Below are 21,376 nucleotides of genomic sequence, written 5' to 3'. Positions count from 1 at the left end.
CCAATAGCAAGCAGGGGGTGGCAGAGTTACCGTTGCAGACTGGGATCCGCCACAGCCCTCCGGCCTGCACAGGACCAGCAGCAGGCCTGCCCACCGCCCCCAGCCCCCAGCCAGCACAGCCCCCAGGCCTCAGGCCAGGGTTGCCTGATTCTCTGAGCAGGAGACTTTTAAAGCAAATGCATCACAGGGGAAGCTGAAGGGTGACCTGGGGATATGCACTTACCCGCCGCTTTTCAGGGATGCTGGAAGCCGACTCCTCATCAGAAGAGTCCCCTGAGACGACGGTGGCTTTGTGTACTGCACTGCCCAGGGCACGGTGGGCACAATGTCCTCCCGGCACTGAGCCCTTTGGAGATAACTGAGCCAGACTTTAAGTTCTCAGATTCCCTCCGAATGTCTGGGAATGCCTTATCGCGAGTGCCAGGGAGAGGAGGCTTTGTCAACGGTCCTGTCTCAGAACGCTTGTCATTTGCATTCTGTGGCCCAAGGAGGGAGGGAAGGTCGCCCAGGGAGGCTCAAGGAGCTCAGCTGAGGACCTTGGGAGGGAGGGCCGGGCAGGCAGTTGTCCCCAAGGGCCGTGTGACCTGGTGTTCTCTTTCCCTGGGAATCCTGATCCCCCAACCACACCGCAGAAGAGAGTGAGGCCTGAGGACAAAACCACTCTCCCCAGCAAAAGACCCTGAGGGCCCTGGGGCCTGCCTGCCAGTTCTTCGGAGGGCCTGGCGCTCCAAGCCGTCTGATGGGCCGGGCAAGTACCCTGATCAGATGGCGACGTCTCAAGTTTTTGTTGGCAAAGCACCTGAAAAACGCCCCAGCCTTGAGAAGCACAGGCTCCCCCAGTGACGGCACCCGGCCTTCTTGACTGTTCTGTCTTCATGCTACCCCCAGGTGAAGAGGCATTTAGCCATCGACTCCTGAGTGGAGCCTAATCATCTCCACCAAGGAAAGCCTGCTCACCTTTTGCCTTTTGGGGAGGGGGAGGAAGAGCCACCAGATGTGTTGAATTAGGGTCTTTGTATATAAATCTACCATCTTTGAACCGATTAAAAACATACCTGGAGCCCATAATCTCACCCCTGATTTATGGCCAAGAGCCTTGGCATCAGTGTTATTTACTCTGAAAGAAAAAAAAAAACAAAAACCAGGCTGTGTATCCTTTGATGGGGCATCGAGCGTAAATATTTGCACCATTAATTAGAGTCTGTTTAATTCAAAAAATTCAAGCAATATGAGCAGCCTCTGAGGGTAAACAGGCCGCAGGATGTTAGTCATACCTGGAAGGCTGTGAGATGAGCGTCTCCCTGAGGCCCTCCGCCTACCTCATCCCGCAAACAAACAAACAGGCAGAAGGTTGAGAAGAGGCCACGGAGCCCCAGCCGGATTCTGGACACAGCACATCAAAAGGCCTAAATAGGATGTTTCCTCTGTTGTTTCCATAGCCTTCTTATTGTTCTGGTAACAACCTGTTGAGTGCAAACAGAAGGTTGGCATGGGGTGGTGGAAAGCATTCTGGAATCAACTAGAAAGTTCTAGAATCCAATGGACTGGATTTGACAGCAGCTGTGTGGACTCGGCGAGCAGTTCTCCCAACCCTGGTATCAGTTCCTCAGCTGTAAGTGGGGACAGGATCCCATGCCTCATATGGTTGAGGTCGTACAGATGACAAATAGAGCAGATGTGTGAGTCTGGCGTGGCTGTGGTGCCCAAGAGCTCTGTGCCCGCTGCTGCCCCCCTGCAGCTGGAAGAGAGCACAGCCAACAAGCCGGGGCCACGGTGGCAGCTCACAGAGCCCCATCGTGCGCAGAAGCGGTGGCTGCTATTTCTGGCATCTCCCTGGATGCAGCATGCCACCACTGGTGTTCTGCAAACCTACTTTCCGTGCAAAGGGAACCAGTTTTAGGTGGCACGAGGACTTGGGCAGCAGGGCCACACAGCGCACGGTGCAGACACGGCTCAGGCTTCTCCTCTCTTGGTCTTCTGGAGTGTGCCAAAGAGGAAGTCTCGGCTTGGTGCCAGGAGGCCTGTCATCTCCACTAGGGGCAAGGTGGGGGGCACCACTGGTGGGGTTTAGGGTCCCCAAAACATCCAGGTCCACCTGAACATCGCTGCATTTCTATTATGCTTTACTGAAGTGCCACCTTCTGCTGATGGCCAATGCTTCGTCCACAGGAGCGATACTGACGAGGCTTAGGATGGGAGGACATTCTGACACATGTGGCACAAATGGCTGAACCTTGAGGACATGCAGCCAAGTGAAGTCGGTCTATCACAAAAGGACAAAACCTGTGTGATTCTGCTCGTCAGAGGTCCCTAGGGTTGTCCCAGAGGCGCAGGACAGATGGAGGGTGCTGGGCAGGAGGCGGTGGGGATGGGAAGAGTTGGTGTCTGATGGGCGGAGAGGTTCGGCTTGGGAGGATGGAAAGTTCTGGAGATGGACGGTGGTGATGGCCACACAACAGTGTGCACGCACTTAACGCCACTGAACTGCGCGCTCAAACACGGCCGATGGTAGATGTCATGTGTATTTGACTAGAATTAAAAAATAAAAGCAACAGTGAAAAGGTTCCTGAAATGTGAAATGTGAGCTGGGTTAAAGAAAAATAGGAAGGAAATCTCCGCCCAGGAGGATCACGGCTCGGGTTCACGTCGGGACGTGGGTCGTGGACGGAGGAGGTCTGGGAACATGGGGTATCCAGCCCAGAGCGCAGGGCTCAGCAGAGGCTGCAAGTCCCGGTCCCCACTCACTACAGTGTGGCTTCTCCTCTCTGAGCGTCAGGCTCCTCATCTGTAAGGTGGGAATGCAGTGCCGAGGGCTGATATTTATTAAGTACTTGGAACAGGGCCTGGCACCCAGTAAGTGCTTCTTAGTGCTAGTTAAATAAACAGACTCCCGAGGGGAGCAGAGGCAGGCGGCTCGCCCAGTCTGGGGGCCCCTCTGCTAGTCAAGCCCGAGGACATAGACCCCCTTCGGGTGCAGGCCCTCTGTGTCCACTGTCGGGAGCCCCTGCTGTCCACAGTGAGCAGCTGCTGGGAAGGCTGCACTTGGGTCGCCCCAGCTCACGCTGCTTCCTCCTGGGCCACTGAGCTCTCTGCCCAGCTTTGCTGGGGACCCTCGGACATTGTGAGAGCCTCTGCCCCCACAGGCGCTTCGGGGGGGCCCCTGGAAGCAGCCCAAATGTCCATCACTAGGTGCACGGGTAAACAACTGTGGCAGAGCCATCCCATAGAATAGTTATTCCATCACAAAAGGAAACAACGTTCTGATCTGCAACACAGAGGAACCTCAGAAACATTACCAAAAAAATCATGTATGAAGATGACCAAGAAAAAGGAACAGTGTAAGAGGAGCAGTCACAAAAGACCATATACTGGGATTTTGGTAAATGTTGCTGGGATTTTGGTAAATGTCCCATGTGCTGCATGGATATGAAGTGTCCAGGTCAGGACAATCCAGAGAGGGAGAGCCCCAGACAGGTGGTTGCTGGGGCTGGGGGACCCGAAGCCGGGAGAGGCATGGGGCATGGGGCTTTACTTGGACAGATGGAAATGTTCTGGAACCTGATGGTGGCAAAGGTCTCATGACATCAAGAATGGACTAAATTGTCCGCTTTGAAATAGTTAATTTTGTGTTATGTGAATTTCGCCTTCATACAATTGTATTTTTTTCTTTGTATTTTATCGAAAGATACTCTGTCCTGCTGAGAGCAGCAGCCCAGAGCCTGGTCTGATCTGGCCATGCCTTCTGGCTCAACCCTCACTAGACCCCCGATACCTGCCACCCTGGCCTGTTTCCACTCACTCCCCCAGCTCCCTGTCTCCTCCCAGCCTCTGCCCAAAAGCCACCCCCCGCCCCTCTGCTGGCGTACAGGTCAGGGGCCACTGCCGGCCCTGTGCTCTGTTGGGAGCGGACTCCCTGCGTGTCAGCGTCCCACTACACAACCCTGCCTTCCTCACCTAAGGATGATACGAATAGCAACGCCCCTCTAAACCAGCCCTACGACTCGCTAGGTTCTGGGCTGGAAGTTGGATTCTCTTTCAAGTTTTGCAAAACCCAGAGAAGCAGCCTCTGCAGAGGCCCTTGGTACAGATGCACAGACTGAGATGCCAAGAAGTAATTATCTGAGGCTGGGCCCCAGCCCCTTCGCGACCCACTGCCAGGTCCCAGGCTTGTCTCTCCAGCCTCTCACTGACTCTGGGGGACTGGGGCCTCCTCTTGCTCATTCTGCACCCCACTCCCTCCCAATGCTGAGTCGGGGCCCTACCCACCCACAGCAGGTGCTCCAAGAACCAGGCTGAATTGAAAACAGAATTCCTGAGATTACAAGAAGCATTGAAACACCCCACGACCATGTAGGTGTTCAGCAGATGAATGACGGTGGGGGCAGAGTGTATGTGACCTTTGGGCATCTCCTGGCTTATCTGAGGGTCCTCCTGGGTAACTGCAGGGAGTACACTGAGGTCTGCAGAGGGAGTGGCTTTAGGCACCGTGACACTCAGCTGGTCGAGTGAGTTCTGGCCTCTGAACCACTCCTGAGCAGCGTTTGGGAGCAATGGAGACCCCCAAGTGCTATTGACTCATGCATGAGGTTGTTTAGAGTCTCTATCTATGGAGGCCTCCAGCAGATATCTATGGAGGCCTCCAGACTCCCCAGAGTCTCTAAGGGGGCCCCAGAGTCTTAAGGAGGCCCCAGAGTCTCTAGGAGGCCCCCACGTGTGATAAGGCCCAGGCGTCAGGGAGAGTGAGCCTGTCCCAGTGGGCTGAGCCTCACCCTACAAAACCTATTTTAAACGCAGGCCAACCCCAGGGCATGAGCACTGGCCCCAGCCTCGCCAGGGTCAGCCTTCTCTCCCTCCCTCGCCACCTCACTGAAAAGGGAAACCATGTCCCATAATTACAAGGATGGTGTGGCATGATTACCACCGTATCCTGTAATGATGGCTGTGACAAAGGCGTGCCACCTCCCCACGCCAGTCCACTTGCCCAGCTCTGCTTTTGACATAAACATCTTCCTGACACATGGAGGGGGCTCCTGACTGCTGCATGGGGCTCCCACAAAATGGGCTGGGGAGGGGCCCTCGGTGCCCCTTCTTCCGGGGCACGCTCTCCCCGCTCAGGCCACACGGGAGTCCCCCTCTCCCCAGCCTGCCATCCTTCTGGCGCAGCAACATTTACCAAAATCCCAGCCAAAGTCATTCTTTGTAAAAATGAGCTGGTTCAGGTATTTACTAAAATATCTTTTTAAACTGGGTTGGCTTAAACATCATTTTAAACAGTCTGGATCTACGACCGGCTCTTCTGCATATGTTGGACTCGGCTGAAGGCTTTCACATCAGAGCACAACTTAACTGGAGCCAAGGGGATGAAAAGAAGAAAAATAGCCTCAATTGGAATGAATCAACATCTATTAATGGCTGTTTAACATATTTCTGCTAATAATAATGCATTAAATAATGTGCATTTTAAGGCTGGCTAAATATATAATAGCCCATCCCTGCCCCCCAAAAGGTAAACAATGATGGTTAAAAATAGCCCTGGTACCTATTTACATTTTTTTTCCCCTGAGCCTTTTTGGTTTATAGTTCATCCTTCCAGGGGTTAGAACTCTAACATTTTCTCTGTGTATTTATACAACTGAGCTATTGCTATGTATCACATTGGCTATCTGACTCTTCCAAGAAAAATGAGTTTTTATCTCCACTCCTGCACAACCATGGTTTGGGTCAGATGGAAAAGCTCTGTGAAATTCATGTGGCCCCAGAGAGGGCCACAGTTCACTTGATTTCCATCCAGTTTCCTCCACCCTCCAGGGGCAGGCATCTGGGGCACACAGTCTGCAGATTCTTCACAGGGTGAGCCTTCATCCACCTTGAAGAAGAAATCCCACTGGGTGCCTCCTCTCCCTAGTCCTTAGTCCAGACTGAAAACAAGATAAACACTAAAGATGACAGCAGGTGACCTTTCTCCCTCCCTGGCTGGGAGGAGGAAGGCTCGAATCTCCACTCTGGGCATTGCACTTTGGGTAGGGGGCAGGGAAGAATGTTTGGCTGGAGACATTTCTTTGTGCTTTTGCTGCTACTACCAGTGAGCATCAAGCATGGGTACCAATTGCTAGCAGGCTGGCGGGGCTCAGGGAGGGCCAATCATACTCAAGGATGCATAGATTCCTTTCCTGTGCACAAGGTCTGGCCTCAGGGGGTGGCTGAGTCTGTCTCCACCTGGGGCAAGCACAGCCGGTGGCTTGTGGCACGTTGTGGCAGGTGGCCCCAGGTCCCTGGCACACAGGGGAGGTCCTGGCACCAGCCTTGCTCCTCCTCTAGGTTGCACAAAATATGAGGTGACCTTTCAAAAGGCCAGGCAGGCTGCCCCAGTCCCCCCAGCACCCATGCCGTGGTCAGGGAGCAGCTTTAGCCTTTTGCCTGGGGCGGTTCTGTCTCGGGGTTTATTGTGTTTACCCGGAGGTGTCAGGGATGTGGGGTGTGTAGCCGCAGGAGGCGCCTTGCCTGCCTCTCCTGGCTCTCCCTGGTGCCTCCATCCATGCCGGCGGGAGGACACTGAAGCGCTCAGACCTTGCTTTCTAAACGTGAGCAGGGCTGGAGAGTGCCCGCCTCCAGCCCCCCAGCCCTGAGCTGGCCTGGGGACGCGGGTCAGAGGCCCCCTGGCATTTGCCCCTGGCCAGCTTCTCTTTGCCTAACAGGAGTCCTCAACTGTCCTTCCTACTGGGATCAGTTCACACTTCCCCGGGAGATGCCTAATCTGCATAGGCTGGAGTTCAGGTTCAGGCCGGGCGCTTGCCGGGCGACCTCCGTACCTCCTTCCCACCCCGGGGCTTCCCTCCTTCTCTAGGGACGGTGGCAAGAGCGCGGCACTAGGGTCCCGCCTGGGGAGGGAGCTGAGCCCTGTCCCCCGACGCGGGACCCGGGCCACCCAGCAATCCGCGGCGCAGCGCCCTCCCCCGCACCCTTCCCGGGGTGGCTGGGCCCCGCCGGCCGCCCCGACTGATCCCGCGGCCCGGCGGGCGGAGGCGGCCCCGCGAGCCCAGGCCGGGGGCGGGCCGGGCCCTCGTCTCCAGCGTCCCGCGCCCGCGGTGTCCGGGGTGTCCGGGCCGGGGCGTCGCGCGGCGCGGCGGGGCGGGGCGGGGCGGGGGCGGCGTCGGCAGGTGGCCCGGGGGCGGGAGGCCGGCCGGGACCCCAGCCCTAAAGGCCCAGGGGGAGGAGCGGCGCGGCGGAGCGCGAGGGCGGCCGAGCTGGGCTCCGCGCGCGGCTTCGCGTCCTGCGCCTGCAGCAGGCGGCGGGGCTGGTCCCCTCCCCGGCTGGGCTCGACCCCGGCCCGGCCCCGGCCCCGGCCCCGGCGCCGCAGACGACCTCGGGGTGACTGCGTCGCCCTCGCCTGGACGCCGCGCCGGGGGCGCCCCGAGCCGGGCAGCGAGCCTCGCCATGCTGGAGGGCGACATCGACCTCGAGGGGCTGTCGCCCGGGGAAGCCCCTGCGGCCCGTGAGTACCGGGGGCGCGGGGCGGGGGGCGCGGGGCGCGGGGCGCGGGGCCCTGAGCGCGGGGGCGGCGGCACGGGCGCCGGGGACAGCGCCTGCCCGGGACCGAGGGGCGCGCGGGGCGCAGGGGACGGGGACCCGTGTGTCCGGTGGCGGGGACCTGCCCCCGGGCCGCGCCCCGCTGAGCGACGAGGGGGCGGCGGCTCGGGCGGCGGCAGGTCACCGGGGTCGCCCGCAGACAAACAGCCGGCGGACAGACCACCGGGGGCCGGGCCGGGCGCAGGCATGGCCGGGCGGCAGCGCGCCCCCAGTCCCGGGAGAGCATCTCCCAGCCGCGCGGCGTCCGCGGCCCCGGCGGATGGAAGCTTTTCGGATGTTTTTACAGGCGCTATTAATACACATAATATTTCCGTGCTATTCTGGAGATTTATTTGCGATATAAAGTAACTCCTAGGACTTGAAGTCATCATGGAAACTGCGGAGGGACTGTGGGGGGTGGGGGGGAGGGGGGAGACATTTGATTGGAGTTGGGAGGGGGAGTCCCTGACTTCCTGGGCCCCTCCCTGCACATAAATCACGACCCTGGATATTTTTATACCAATAATTTTAAAATAAATGACCCAAGCAGTGTTTCCTGGATGCTTTTCCCTCCCAGTTCAGAGGTTATTAAATAAAGCCCAGAGCCAGCAGGACAGTGGCAGGGGCTGCAGCGCGCTCAGTTTTATTTAATTATACAGCTCAGCTCCACCCTCCCCGAGCGCCCTGGGTAGGATTGTGTGCCCTGCAATCAGAATGCCACCTCGGAACTGGGAGCTGCTAACTATAGCATGGGAAGCTCTCCCTCTTACTCCTTCTCCCTGCCTCTCCTCCCCCACCCTCGTTTTTTTCTTTTCGGATTCCCATGGAGAAACTTATCCTGACGTCTGCTCCTTAAACAGCCCAATCTGGTTTCTCTCTAGAAGTGACACTGTATACTCATCAAATTAAGGGCTCACGAGGAAGAGAGAGAGGGGCTCTGCAGGGTGCAGGAGAGGGGTGCAGGGGGTGGGGGAAGGGGTGCCTGGCCGGGCTGGCCTGCCTTCTGGAGCAGCCTCCTCGAGCTGGCATGGAGGCAGCTGGTCACATGAGCCCCAAACTCAGCATTTGTAGACATCTAACCGAGTTCTTACCTCCACCTGGGCACAGAATTCAGCACTTCACACATTTACTCCTCCAGCCAACCCTGTAAGGTGGGCACAGAATTGTCCTCATGATATAGATAAGGAAACTGAGACCACAGAGTCAGTGCCTGGTGGTTCCAAGCCCAGAGCCCACTCCCGGGAGGCTTTGGCTGGCCCCTTCCCCATCGCAGGCAGATGCACCCACAAGAGGGTACTAGCTGAGGGCCTGCACTTTTGGTCTTTATAGTTGTTAAATGGGGGAATGGGCTGCATCTCAGATGTGAGGCTGGGGGGAGCGCTGATGGATCACCTCTGAGGCATAACGATGGACACGTGGACTCAACAGACTCCTCACCTGCATCGGGGCTAGTTGTGGAGAGGGGGTCTCCCTGCTTCCTCTGTGCTGTGCTTCAGGGCTCACAGGTGTAAGACTTTATTAGGACTGCTGCCCCAACCTCCACTCCCGGATTGGTCCCTGGGTGCTTTGTCAAGAAATTCCATGTAAACCCTTCTAGCAGCATGCCACTCTTTAGCTCTTCCGGTGTGATGAAGACCCAGAGGCCGCCACTGGCACTTGCAGGTAAATCCCACTTTGTCTGGCCTGGAAGCTCTTGCAGTGAGTGTCATGCAGCCAGAGTGCCCAACCCCGAGCCCCTGCTCTGCTCCCTGCAGCTGTGTGACTTTGGCCAATGTACATAGCCACTCTGGGCCTTATCTGTAAATCCAGAGGGTTGTTGTGAGGATGACTTTGAGCCTGTAGCCTTTCTGCCAGGTGTCTCCACTCCAAATGAGTACTGGCTCATTGTTGCACTCCTGCTCACCACCATCATTACTATAAGCTCCAGTCCCTACAAGCCAGGTGTGAAGTCGTACCTGGCGTTCTGTGACTTATCCTGGGACCTGCTCGTTCACACTTCCCTGGAGCGATTGATTGTTACAGATGCCACTTCCCACTCTGCCTTCTTTAGCAGCTCCCTCATTACTTATTCATACACTATTTATTCATAAGCTCCTGATCTGCAAGTCCCACAAGGGCAGGTGGAGTTAAGGTGAGGTGGAAGGGGGGCATCCCTCCGCGAGGGCCTGTCTGCCCAGCTCAGAACTCTGGGCATACCTCAGAACTCTGCTGGGATGTCCCATGAGCCTGTCTACACTGGTAAAGGGAGCAAGGGAGGAAAGAAGGAGAGGAGAAAGGAAAAGTGGAGGGAGGACAAAGATCGTTAAGGTTTGCTGAGCAATCTGTGGGTGCCAGGTACGTGGAAGTCCTGTTACAGCATCTTCATTGTGTCACTCTTTCTGTGCACTGGACCCACTTATGGATGAGGAAACTGAGGCACAGAGAGACTGCTGGAGGGCAAACAGCTGATACATGCCAGAGGCAGGATCTGAATCCCAGGCAGCCCGGCTGTGCGCCAAATCTCTACTCGGATGGGGAGAGTTGTCTCCTTCAGTTTGCACTCCCTTGCTCAACAGACAGTTGTAGAGCACCTCCTGGGTGCCTATCACTGTGTCCTGGGGGTCTGGGGGATGGAGGAGACAAAGACATCGCCCTTGTGAAGTTTTCTTGATCATGGAGGAGAATTAAATATCCACCGTGTTGGCTGGCAATATGTCTCATGAAGACAAGTACAGTAGGAAAGAGCCAGATGAGGGGGCAGTGGGGGGTTGGGGGGGACATGGTTGGATAAACAGGGCAGCCAGGGAAGCCCTCATTGATGAACACGTGAGAACATCTACCCGAAGGAGGTGGGGGAAGAGCATTTTGGCAGTGAGAACAGCAGGTGCAAAGTCTCTGGAGCTGCCAGGGTCCCTGGAGGGAGAGACAATCCAGACTGTGATGGGCCTCTGGCCTCCCTGACCCCAAGGAGTCTTAAGCAGGGTGGGGGGAGGACAGGGGATGACTTAGGTGTAGGCAGGATCCCTCTGGCTGCCCCGTGGAGAACAGGCCTGGGGGGTTGGGGAGGGGGCAAGGGCAGACGCTGGTCCTGAGGCTCTTACAGTAACATGGGTACCAGGAGCTGGAGACATGGGCTGGGAAAGAGCTGAGGATCAGACTCTGGTGTACATTGTACACAGAGCTAACTGGAATTGCTCACACGTCACATCAGATGGGGCTGAGGGTGAGAGAAGCTCCATGATTTTTGGAACAGGAAAAACAGGAGGTTTTTTTTCCGGGGTAGGGGAGGAGTAGGTGAGGGAATTGCATTTGGGTTTTTTTTGTTTGTTTTTTTTGTTGTTCTTTTAAATTGAGGCTAAATGTACATAAGGTAACATTTTAATCATCCTAAGTGTACAGTTCAGTGGCATCAAATTGCGTTCAGTGTTGTGCAAGCATCGCCACCACTTCTAAAACTTGGCTCTCTCTCATCCCAAACAGAAACTGAGTACCCGTTCAGCAAGAGGTCCCATCTTCCCCCAACCCAGCCCCTAGTCACCTCTAGTCTCGTTCTGGCCTCTGTGAATTTGACTATTCTAGATTCTTCCTGGGTGAAATGATGCCATATTTTTGCCCTTCAGTATCTGGCATGTTATACTTTGCGTGTATTTCAAGGTTTGTCCAGGTCATAGCAGGTGTCAGAGCTGTAATATTCCGTTGTGTGGAAGCACCACAGTTTGTATATCCATTTGTCTGTCCATCGTGGACACTTGAATTATTTCCACCATTTGGTTGTTTTGAATGGTACCGCAGTGAAAATTTGCATACAAGTCCCTGTTTGTGTCCCTGTTTTCAGTTCTTTTGGAGATATACCTAGAAGTGGGAGAGCTGGATCATGTCTTTAGCTATTTGAGGAACCCCTAATGGATTTCCTCAGGGGCTGTACCATTTTACATTCCCACCAGCAATGCACGAGGAAGTCCAATTTCTCCACATCCTCACCAACACTTGTTATTTAGCATTTTTTAAATTTTTTAAAATTTTTAAAAAGATTTTATTTATTTATTTGAGAGAGAGAGAGAGCAGGGGCAGGAGGAAGGGGGAGTAGGGAATCAGACTCCCTGCTAAGCTGGGAGCCTGACCTGGGGCTCAATCCCGGGACCCCAGGATCATGACCTGAGCCGAAGGCAGACACTTAACTGAGCCACCCAGGTGCCCCTTGCATTTCTTTAAAATCGCAGCCATCCTAGTAGGTGTGAAATGGTATCTCATTGTGCTTTTGATTTGCATTGGCCTAATGACTAATGATGTTGTGTATCTTTTTGTTGGTTATTTAGTATATATTCTTCGTTTATTCAGTTCCCTTGTTTTTTTATGGGTTGTCTTTTTTGTTGTTGAATTGTAGGAACTTTTTATATAGCCTGGATGTTAAACCCTTACCAGTTACATGATTTGCAAATATTTTCTCACATCCTATAGATTGTCTCTACTTTCTCAGTAATGTCCTCTGATTCATTTGTACATAGTTTCTTTTCTGTGTTGTGATGTGGCTAATTAAGGAAACTGTCTTGTGCCACTGCAATTTGATGCATAGTTCACCTTGATTTGACAGACATAGATGATCCTCCTTTGGGCTAGTTACAGTGCCAGAGACTGGATAGCAGAATAGCCAGTACTCCCTTCCATAGAGTTTACAGCCCATGTAGGTTTACCTTGTGATTTACATTGTGGAAGCTTTTTGTCTAAGTAAGCTGTGTGTGCAGAGAATGGTCCATACTGGCAGCTCTCCCCACTTCACCTCTGAGCTGCTGCCTTGAGGGGTAGGAAAGATTCAGCTCTCATTTCCCTTATGATCTGCTTCCCTGATCCCAAGCAGATCAGGCTCGATGGATGATTAGGTGTGTGGATACATGGATAGATGGATAGATTGATGTATGGATGGGTGGATGGGTGGATGGATGGATGGATGGATGGATGGATGGATAAGTGGATGGATGGATGGATGGATGAATGGATGAATGGGTGGGTGGATGGATGGGTGGATGGATGGATGAATGGGTGGGTGGATGGGTCAATGGGTGGATGGATGGATGGATGGATGGATGGATGAGTGGATGGATGGATGAGTGAGTGGATGGGTAGGTGGATGGGTGGGTAGATGGGTGGGTAGGTGAGTGAATAGATGGATGGGTAGGTGAGTGAATAGATGGATGGGTGGGTGGATGAATGGTTGGATGGACATGTGTGTGGGTAGATGGATGGATGGTTGGATGGATGGTTGGGAAGGTAGGTGGGTGGATGAATGGTTGGATGGTTGAGTGGGTGGATGGGTGAGTGGATAGATGGTAGCTGACAGGTTTTGCCTGCATGTCTTCTTTGAGGCACTATTGCAAGTCCTTTATGCATGCCACCTCCTTACATACTCATTAAGATGGGAATAATAGTATGAGTCCCTTTTGAAAGATGAGGGGACTAAGGGAAGGGAGAGCAAGTAATGTGCCCACACATGGCCAAGAATGCCCGGCTGTGCAGGAAGAACCCTGAGACTCAGACAAAGTTAGGGGCAGCTGGTTGAAGACTGGACCCAGGTCCCACCCATCGGAGCTGCTCCTCCCCACTCACGGGGGAGAAGGCATTCCTCTGTGGGAGCCATGCTGTACGGCTCAAGAGATCTTCATCTCTCCAGCCCGCCATGCACCATTCAGCAGCTGTCTCAGCCCTCAGCCTTCCACACTAGGAGCATTGTCAGGGTTGTCATGCTGCGTGATGAAGTATTATAAAAGCCTTCCAACCCTCAAAAATCCATCTGACAAGGGTCACATGGCTATTAGGTAGACAAATTACTAGTTTCATGCATTTAGCCCTTGGAGGGGCCTGTGTGTGCTGCTCAAGATTTGCCTGCTGATTCAGCTTGCTTTCTTGTCACAGCCCGGGGGACACCTCGCTCCCCTTGGGGCCTGTCATCGCCCTTTGGCAGGGCTCTGGGTTCCTATGCATGGCCATACCCACCAGGCCCCAGTGGGTCAGAATAGGTGGGTGGATGGATGGATGGATCCCTCCTCCACCCCCACAGGTCAGCAGAGAAAGCCCCTGTCTCCAGTTGCACCCCTGTTTGCCTCTGGGTGTGGTGTGTAAACATTACCCTCGACACTCAAGATTTAATCCTTTCCCTTTTACTCTCAACCAGAATTATTTCTGCCCACGTACAGCCTCTGGTGTCTAATGACTTTTAATGCTTTTACGTGGCACTTTAGTGTGAACGTCTGAACGCCCCAGTGGTGGTGGTGGAAATGGAGCTTTTGACATGAGCTGTTGGAGAGGAGGCGTGATTGGGCATAATTTTGATCGCATTGTGTTTCCTGGACAGTGAGCGACAGAGCCAGAGCTGAGCAGCGGTGCAGGGCGAGGCTCCGGGGAGAGGCTTGGGCTGTGCTCCACCGGCTGCAGACGCTGCAGCCTCGGCCCAAGCCCGATGTTGGCGCCCGGACCCTGGCTCTGCCCCACGTCCAGGCTCAGGTCCCTTCCCGCCTACACGCCTGTGGAGGTTGCAAAGCTGGACGTGGTGTATCACCCCCATGTCGGCTCTTTGCCTGGGCCACTCTGTGCCAGTTCTTACACACATCTCAGAGCTACCCACGGCTCGCTGGGCCCAGGCCACCCTCCCCCATTCCACTGTGGCCTCCACGCCCCCCGGCTGGGTCCATCTCACCCCTTTGGGTGGCCTCCCCACCCAGGCCCCGTGGTGAGACCCACATGCCTCCGGAGCCCTGCTCACACCTAGCTCTTGACCCGCAGCCTCACTGGCCTTCCTGTGGTGCTTTTCCCTACTCCCTGTGGTCTTGGCACACACAACCTCCGGGACTGGAGCACCCTCTCCCCCTTCATGCTCTGTTTTGAGGAGGACTAAGCAGTTCTTTTGTGGAATGTGCTTTAATTTTTTTTTTTCCTCGTGCTCAGACTGGGGTTGTGTGTTTGGGAGGAAGGCCATAGGGAGAAGTGTATGCCGTGGCTTCGGGGCACCTGCGATCCACATGCCCTGTCTCTGGGACGTCGACCTGGCTCGTGGGGCCCAGATGAGTATTGTCAGGCTTCTCCACTGTACAGTCCCTGGCTTCTCCTTTAACACTGGTGTTAGAAGCACCAGAGACATCTTCATGGGCCACGTGGGTTTAGATCAGAACCTCAGCCTGTGAAGCCATCTTGGCTGGATTTCCTGAATTATCCTACGTGGGTTCTTCTCTAACGAGCGTTCCCACATCAACATGCCTTGCCCTGCCAGCACCACCAACAGTTTGCTGTGGCTGTAAATTCAACAATCTATGACTAAGAATACAAACAATTTAAACTTTCACTTGGCCAAACCTCCGGGACTGGTTAGAAGTGGAGCAATAAATTGAGTCTTGACCTCAACTGACCACCTACCTCATTTATACACAGAGACTCCCAACTTCTGCAGCAAAGAGGAAATCGTTAAGAAATTATATCATTGATTTAATAAGTGGGCATTGGAACAGGTGTTTTCTGCCCTTAATAAATGTCCCATATCCCCTCCAGAGATCCTTGCATGAGGAAGCCAGGGTCAAGACCCCCGCTTTCCTGGTGACAGAAAGAAACTGGCTCAGAGAGGTTGAGCTATATTCCTAAGGTCACATAGCAGGTTGTGGCAGAGGAGGGACCAGACCTCATGTGCGCTTTTACTCCAAGCCCACCTCTCTCACTTCCTCCTGAATATAAGGAGGAAGTTAGCATCAAAGGTTGATGAGCCTTGAAAGTCCCTGCAGAAGGCCCTGTGGGAGGCCAAACTTTAAGACTAGTCTAGCACCACCCATGTTACCTACCACCTTGGAAGAGACCCATCTCTTCAGCAGACTGTCTGATGAAGTTCTTGGCTGGGGGTTAGAGTGTAGCTAGTGCGGAAAACACTCTCAGCTCCCTGAAGCCAGGGGAGATGGTGGTGCCCACGTGCTGGCAGGCAGATGAGGCAGGAGACTCAAACCAGGAACAGTGGGTTCACCCCCCTCTGCACCCCGGGAGGAGGGCGGGAAGTGGAACCACGTGCAGGGTTTAAGTGTTTGTTCTTATCAGGGGCCCTTCCTTGGAGGGAGGGGCCGACTGTGTGGTTGAATCTACGTGACTTCGCTGTGCCCACGGGAACGTGGAACGTCTCCAAAGCACACCCGGGCTGGCTCCCATGTCATACTTAATTCGCTTTTTATTGTTAAAAAATACCATGCTTTGTCCTCCCATTCCCCAAATAAGAGATTACAGTCCATTTATATGTGTACATAAAAATAAGAAAAATAGCACAAATGGACACCAGGGTACAAGAACAAAATAAAGGAAACCAAGAATGGAGCCAGGGAGGAGCCAGAGGTGAGCCTAGGGCCTGGCAGGCAGAGAAGCCAGACCTGCTGGTCACCCAGACCACAGGGCTATGAAATGGAAACTGGCTCAGGAGAGGTTCTCCCCAGACACCCCTAGAGAGCAGCCACAGTGCCTTTGCATAGGCAGTGCCCTGCCCTGGAGCACTCTCCCTCTGCCTGCTTCTCATCTTCTTACCTTAGATGTCCTCCAACAGAAAAACCATCCTAATCTACGTCCCCCTCACTGGGAGTGCCCACTCCCCACACTCCCCATGTGGGTCCCTGTCCTTTGCAGCTCTGTTATACTTCCTAATCCGGTGTTAGAAATAGAGGTATAATTGAAATACAGTAAAATGCCCAGGTTTAGGGCAGGCTTCCACCAGTTTTCACACAGATTTATATATCTCACAAAGGTATGGGATGTTCCTGTCACCCCCAGAAGGTGACCGCATGCCTGACCCCCTTCAATCCCCCACCCTGTCACCATGGAATAATTCTAAATGTCTTATCGTGAAAACATATGGCGTGAACTCTTCCTGAGTGCAGCTTCTGGTGCTGGGCAGAAGGTTTTGTGCATGCCAGCAGTGGGTGTGTGGCTGAGTCTATCCCATTGTGTGGCTGGGCCACAGTCTGTGTATCCATCCTCCAGGAAAGATTGGCTGTTTCCAGTTTGGGGCGTCGTGAAGGAAGCTGCAAGAAACAAAGCTTTTTGTGGACGTCTGGAATACTGGGTCATAGGATAGAAGTGTGTTTGTTTAGGAAACTGCCAAGCAGTTGGCCCAAGTGTTCCCACATTTTCCATCTGCCCCCAACAGTGTCTGAGCATCGTCGTGGAGCTTTTGTTTATTGGGCTTATTTGCTGTGTGCGCATCCCCCACTGATGAAATGCCAGGTGGTCAAGGATCATGTCTCTTGTGCATCGTGAATCCTTAGCACCTGGCACAGGGCACAGCGGAGGGCCCAGGAAACATTTGATTTCTTTTCTGCGGCCGATTGGCCAGGCGTCCGCGTGCCTCACTGAGCATCACGTGGCTGGAGTCCCTGCCCTGCTGTGACAGTGGTACACAGCGATCCCATGTCTGCTCGGAGACAGCCTAGCGGGTGTCTGATAAGAAGGGCCAAGGGTTCCGTTGAGGACAGGGCAAGGAGCCCCACGTGCCCTCCATACAACATAGCCTGCATTGCTGCCTTCTGGAAAGATTCTGAGCCAGCTGTCACCAGACACTCACCTCTGCCAAAATAAAGTCCCAGGAAGGCACTTACGGAGAAACCTCTCCCTGCTCCCCAGGAGGTGGGAATCTTCAAGGGAAAACCTGTAAATGTGACTCCAGGAACTGACTGTTTGGATGGGGTTATTAAAGCGGGTTGTAGCCATGCAAAGTGCTCCTGTGGAGAAGCAATCAACCTGTAGGTCTTCTGTCTACTTATAATTAGCTAGAAGTTTCATTTGTGTGTTTGGACTCCTCTCAGAGGAAGGAAATGAAATATGTCACCTGCTTGTTGGAGACAGCTCATCAGTGTATCCTCAAGAGAGAGAGGCCTTTCCCATTAGTCTAAAAGAATTTTATTTCATTTCTTAAAAGATTTTCTTTATTTGAGGGAGAGAGCACATGCACACAAACAGGAGGGGCAGAGGGAGAAGCAGACTCCCTGCTGAGCAGGGAGCCCGCCAGTCGGACGTGGGGCTCGATCCCAGGACGCTGAGATCATGACCTGAGCTAAAGGCAGACACTTCACCAACTGAGCCACCCAGGTGCCCCCATCCAATGTTTCAAAAAAAATGTTTCAAAAAACATTTTGAAAGAAGGAGCCCAGTAAATGTACGAAAAGGCACTCATTCATTCCCCATCGGGAAATGCAAGGTGAAACCTTGGTTCACAGCTCTCACACACACAGCCAAGGGGCAAAATGCTTAAAATACCAAGCGCTGGCAAGAGCAGAGCACCTGGAACCCTCCTCTGCTGCTCCTGGGGGTGTGAGCTGGTCCTCTGGGGGAGTCAGGTGGTAGTTACTATTGTTGAACAAATGTGCACCTGGTAGCCCAGCAAAGCCCCTCGATTGAATACCTCTGCTTGTTCATCCAGCCATGCATGGGCATTCCCTGGTCATACTAGCCCCGGACTGGAAGCTCCCCACCAGCCCAGCCCACCAGCATGGCCACTGTGGAGCTCTGCACGACATGGGGGGTGTCACCTGTACCTACTCCCAGGGCCAGGGAGAAATCGCAAAGACTATGATGAACAAGGAAGGCCGGACACAAAAGGGCGCACACTATATGATCCCGTTTATAGAACAGACAAAAATGCACCGCATGCATCTGTGGAGACAGGAATCCAGAGAATTCCTTTACCCCTTTGGGGTAAGAAAGAGGGTGGGGCCTGGCCACATGCATATTCAGTTAGAGGAAACTAATGGAACTGCTCACATATCCTGTGTGTGTGTTGGGAGGATGTATTTAGGAAGCCAGGAGGGGGCGGAGCCAGCACCCACCCCTGCTCAAAACCACCTGAGCAGTCCTGCAGGAAAGCATCCCTGATGATGCTGATGCCCACTGTGGAATTAGGACGTGGCCTCTTCTCCCCTCAGGGTCCCAGGCTCCCTGTTGAGCTTTGCCTATTGCCAACCCCTGCCCAAGGGTGAGGGGCCAGTGCAAGGGCGGTTGGAATGGATATTGGGCATCTTCTGGGGAGCTTCTCCCACAGTAGTCTGCAGGAGGATGTGGTCAGAGACCTCCTGCTTTTCACGCACAACCCTGGTCTGCGGAACCCAGGCTTGCTCCCAGACAAGGGACTCACTGGCGTACATTTTGAGCAGGGTGTCCAGGAAACAAAGAAATCTGGACTAGCGAGAGATGGGAATTCATGAAAGACAGCAATTCGGAAGGATGAGCTCTCACTGTAACACGTGTATTAGTTATCTTGTGCCGTGTAACAAATTATCTCAAAATCTAGTCGCTTAAAAAAAAGCCACATTTATTATGTGAGTTTCCTTCTGTGATATTCTGGAATGGCTAGCTGGGTGGTTCTGAAGTGGGGTCTCTCGTGAGGTTGAGGCTGAGGCGTGAAGGCTCGCCCGGGACGAGAGGATCCACGCCACACTGGCACACCTGCATGGCTGCTGGTGAGAGGCCCCCATTCCTTGCCCTGTGGACCTCTCTGCCAGGTGGACTGGCTTCCTCTGGAGCGGGTGGTCTGAGAGAAAATGGAGAAGACCCTGGAAAGCCTCTTATAACCTAGCTTCAATCGTCACACACTGGCATGTCCATCCACTCTACTTGTCAGAAGTGAGGACAGAATCCAGCCCACATGAGGTCCTTTCTGAAGAGCAGAGTCTCGAAGAATCTGTGGGCATATTCTGAAACCACAGAGAAAAGCTCCAGAGACAGCAGTGTCCTGGGCGGGGGGGGGGGGGGGGGGGGGCCTTCATTTGGCTCAGATTCTGTGAGCAGCTGTAGAGTGGAACCCACTGTCCCTGGGCCCCACCTGATCACAAAGTGGCTTCAGCTGGCCTGTGGGGCCCTGAGACCCCTGGGGCGTCAGCCACCATGTCCGTACTCGGAACATTATGCTCATTCTCCTCCAACCATTGCATACCCACAACGCAGGCAGACAGATATCACACCCATCCTCTCCCACAAGTTATTGTGGTATCTTTTTTTGAGGCAATCAGACATTTATAAGCAAGCCTTGAATTTTATAAGGCCTCAGGTAGCTCTCTTTGACAGAGCCCTAGTCACATCTGCTGAGATTTTGGCAACTGAGCAGGATGGCAGAAGGATTGGCCACTAATGTGGGCTCATTCTGTGATTGTCAGGGTGGCTCTGTAAGAACTGGCTCCTGTTCAATAGGAGAAACGAGAGAAGCCTTTGTGTTGTTACCTATTGCTGCACAATACACCACCCAGAACTTGGTGGCTTTAAATCACAACCATCTGTTATTGCTCATCAGGCTGGGGGTCAGGGGGCTGATTTGGGCCAGCTTTGACTCATCTCAATGGGTCTACAGCCTGCTGGCAGCTCAGCTGGGTTTGGCTGGTGGAGGGTGGCCATGCTTAATGGCAGCAAGCAGACTATGAGCAGGGGCGATCGCAGTAAGGTGCTTCTTGTCCTCCAGCAGGCTGGGCCAGGCTTGTTCCCAGACCAGTGAGGTCCGCAAAGGAGAGCCGAAGTATGCTAGGCCTCGTGAGGTCTGTCACTTTGCCACATTCTATTGACTAACTCAAGTGTGAGGCCAGTCCAGACAGACAGACAGACGCAAGGCATGAAAGTACCCTCCACCTGTCAGTGGGAAGTGCTGCAGAGTGACCTGGCAAAGTACATATAGGCAAGGGTGAGTGAATCGTGGCCTTTCTGGGATCCACAACATGTATGATCTTTTTGACTTGATGCTAAAATATGCATTTGATAACACTCAACATCTCTGTCTACTCAAACATCTTATTAAAAAAAAAAAAAAGGACAGCTTTGTAACAGGATTAAAATATCTGCTTTGAGGGACACCTGGGTGGCTCAGTGGTTGAGCATCTGCCTTTGGCTCAGGGCATGATCCCAGAGTCCTGGGATGGAGTCCCACATTGGGCTCCCCACAGGGAGCCTGCTTCTCCCTCTGCCTGTGTCTCTGCCTCTCTCTGTGTGTGTATCTCATGAATAAATAAATAAAATCTTTTTAAAAAAATATCTGCTTTGAGCCAAGAGCCAACATTACCATGTTAAAGAGTGATGCATTAAAAGTGGTATCACTAAAATTGGGGATAAGTCAAGAGCTCCATGATCAGCTCACCAATATGCTGATAAGAAAACTGGCTAAGACCAAAATAGGTAATTTACCCCAAAAAAGGCTAAATACCTAGAAAAGACACCTTTATTAGTAATCAGAGAAATATAGACCACAGCATCATGAGATGCCTTTTTCCCATCAAATCAACCATGGTGATCAACACTCTAATGGCTGAGCCCGTGGAAGGTAAGCTCTTTCACAAACAGGTCTTGACTCTAACACATCCTGGCCACCTGCACCTCGGGGAAGCTTGGCCACATGTGATTATTCATTCTCCATAGATTTATTGTGAACCTATTGTGTGCATGGTACTCTTGTATGAAAAGCCTTCCCGTCTGTCGCCCTCCCCAGGCTTGCTACACACTGGAAGGGCAGTGGCCAGTTTCTCTCTCTCTCTCTCTCTCTCTCTCTCTCACCTTCTTTCTCCGGAGTTTACAGAATGGAGGCTTAATAAGTAGATGGTGGGTGGATGGATGGATGCTTGGATGAGTAGATGGATAAATATTTAGATGAATGGATGCTTGGATGAGTAGATGGATGAATGGATGGATGAACAATGGATGGATGGATAGATGGACGATATTTGGATGAATGGATGGATCATGGATGATGGATTTACAAGTGATAGAATGAATGAAACAGATGTTTACATGTGATCCAATCACTCCAATTCCAGAAACATATCCTAAGCAAAGGTGATCATGAGAAGGAAAG

At 53.3% G+C, this 21,376-nt stretch overlaps 1 protein-coding gene across 7 annotated transcripts in view; it reads left to right on the top strand.

Moving 5' to 3' along the window:
* The window catches only part of ANO1 (anoctamin 1), a 159,234-nt gene that overhangs the window by 7,998 nt on the left and 129,860 nt on the right, over positions 1-21,376 (top strand). The window contains exon 1 of one of the 7 annotated variants that reach the window (XM_041773534.1): positions 7,136-7,492. The exons of the other annotated variants lie outside the window; for them this stretch is intronic. Coding sequence (XP_041629468.1) covers positions 7,435-7,492 — 58 coding nt within the window. The 5' untranslated portion in view covers positions 7,136-7,434. Of the gene's footprint in view, positions 1-7,135; positions 7,493-21,376 lie in introns of those variants that run through there. 7 annotated transcript variants of the gene reach the window in all.

Source organism: Vulpes lagopus, chromosome 11, assembly GCF_018345385.1.
Source record: "Vulpes lagopus strain Blue_001 chromosome 11, ASM1834538v1, whole genome shotgun sequence".
Classification (NCBI taxonomy): Eukaryota; Metazoa; Chordata; class Mammalia; order Carnivora; family Canidae; genus Vulpes; species Vulpes lagopus.
The sequence above is the reverse complement of the archived record's forward strand: the minus strand, read 5'-3'. Positions and strand labels throughout refer to the sequence as shown.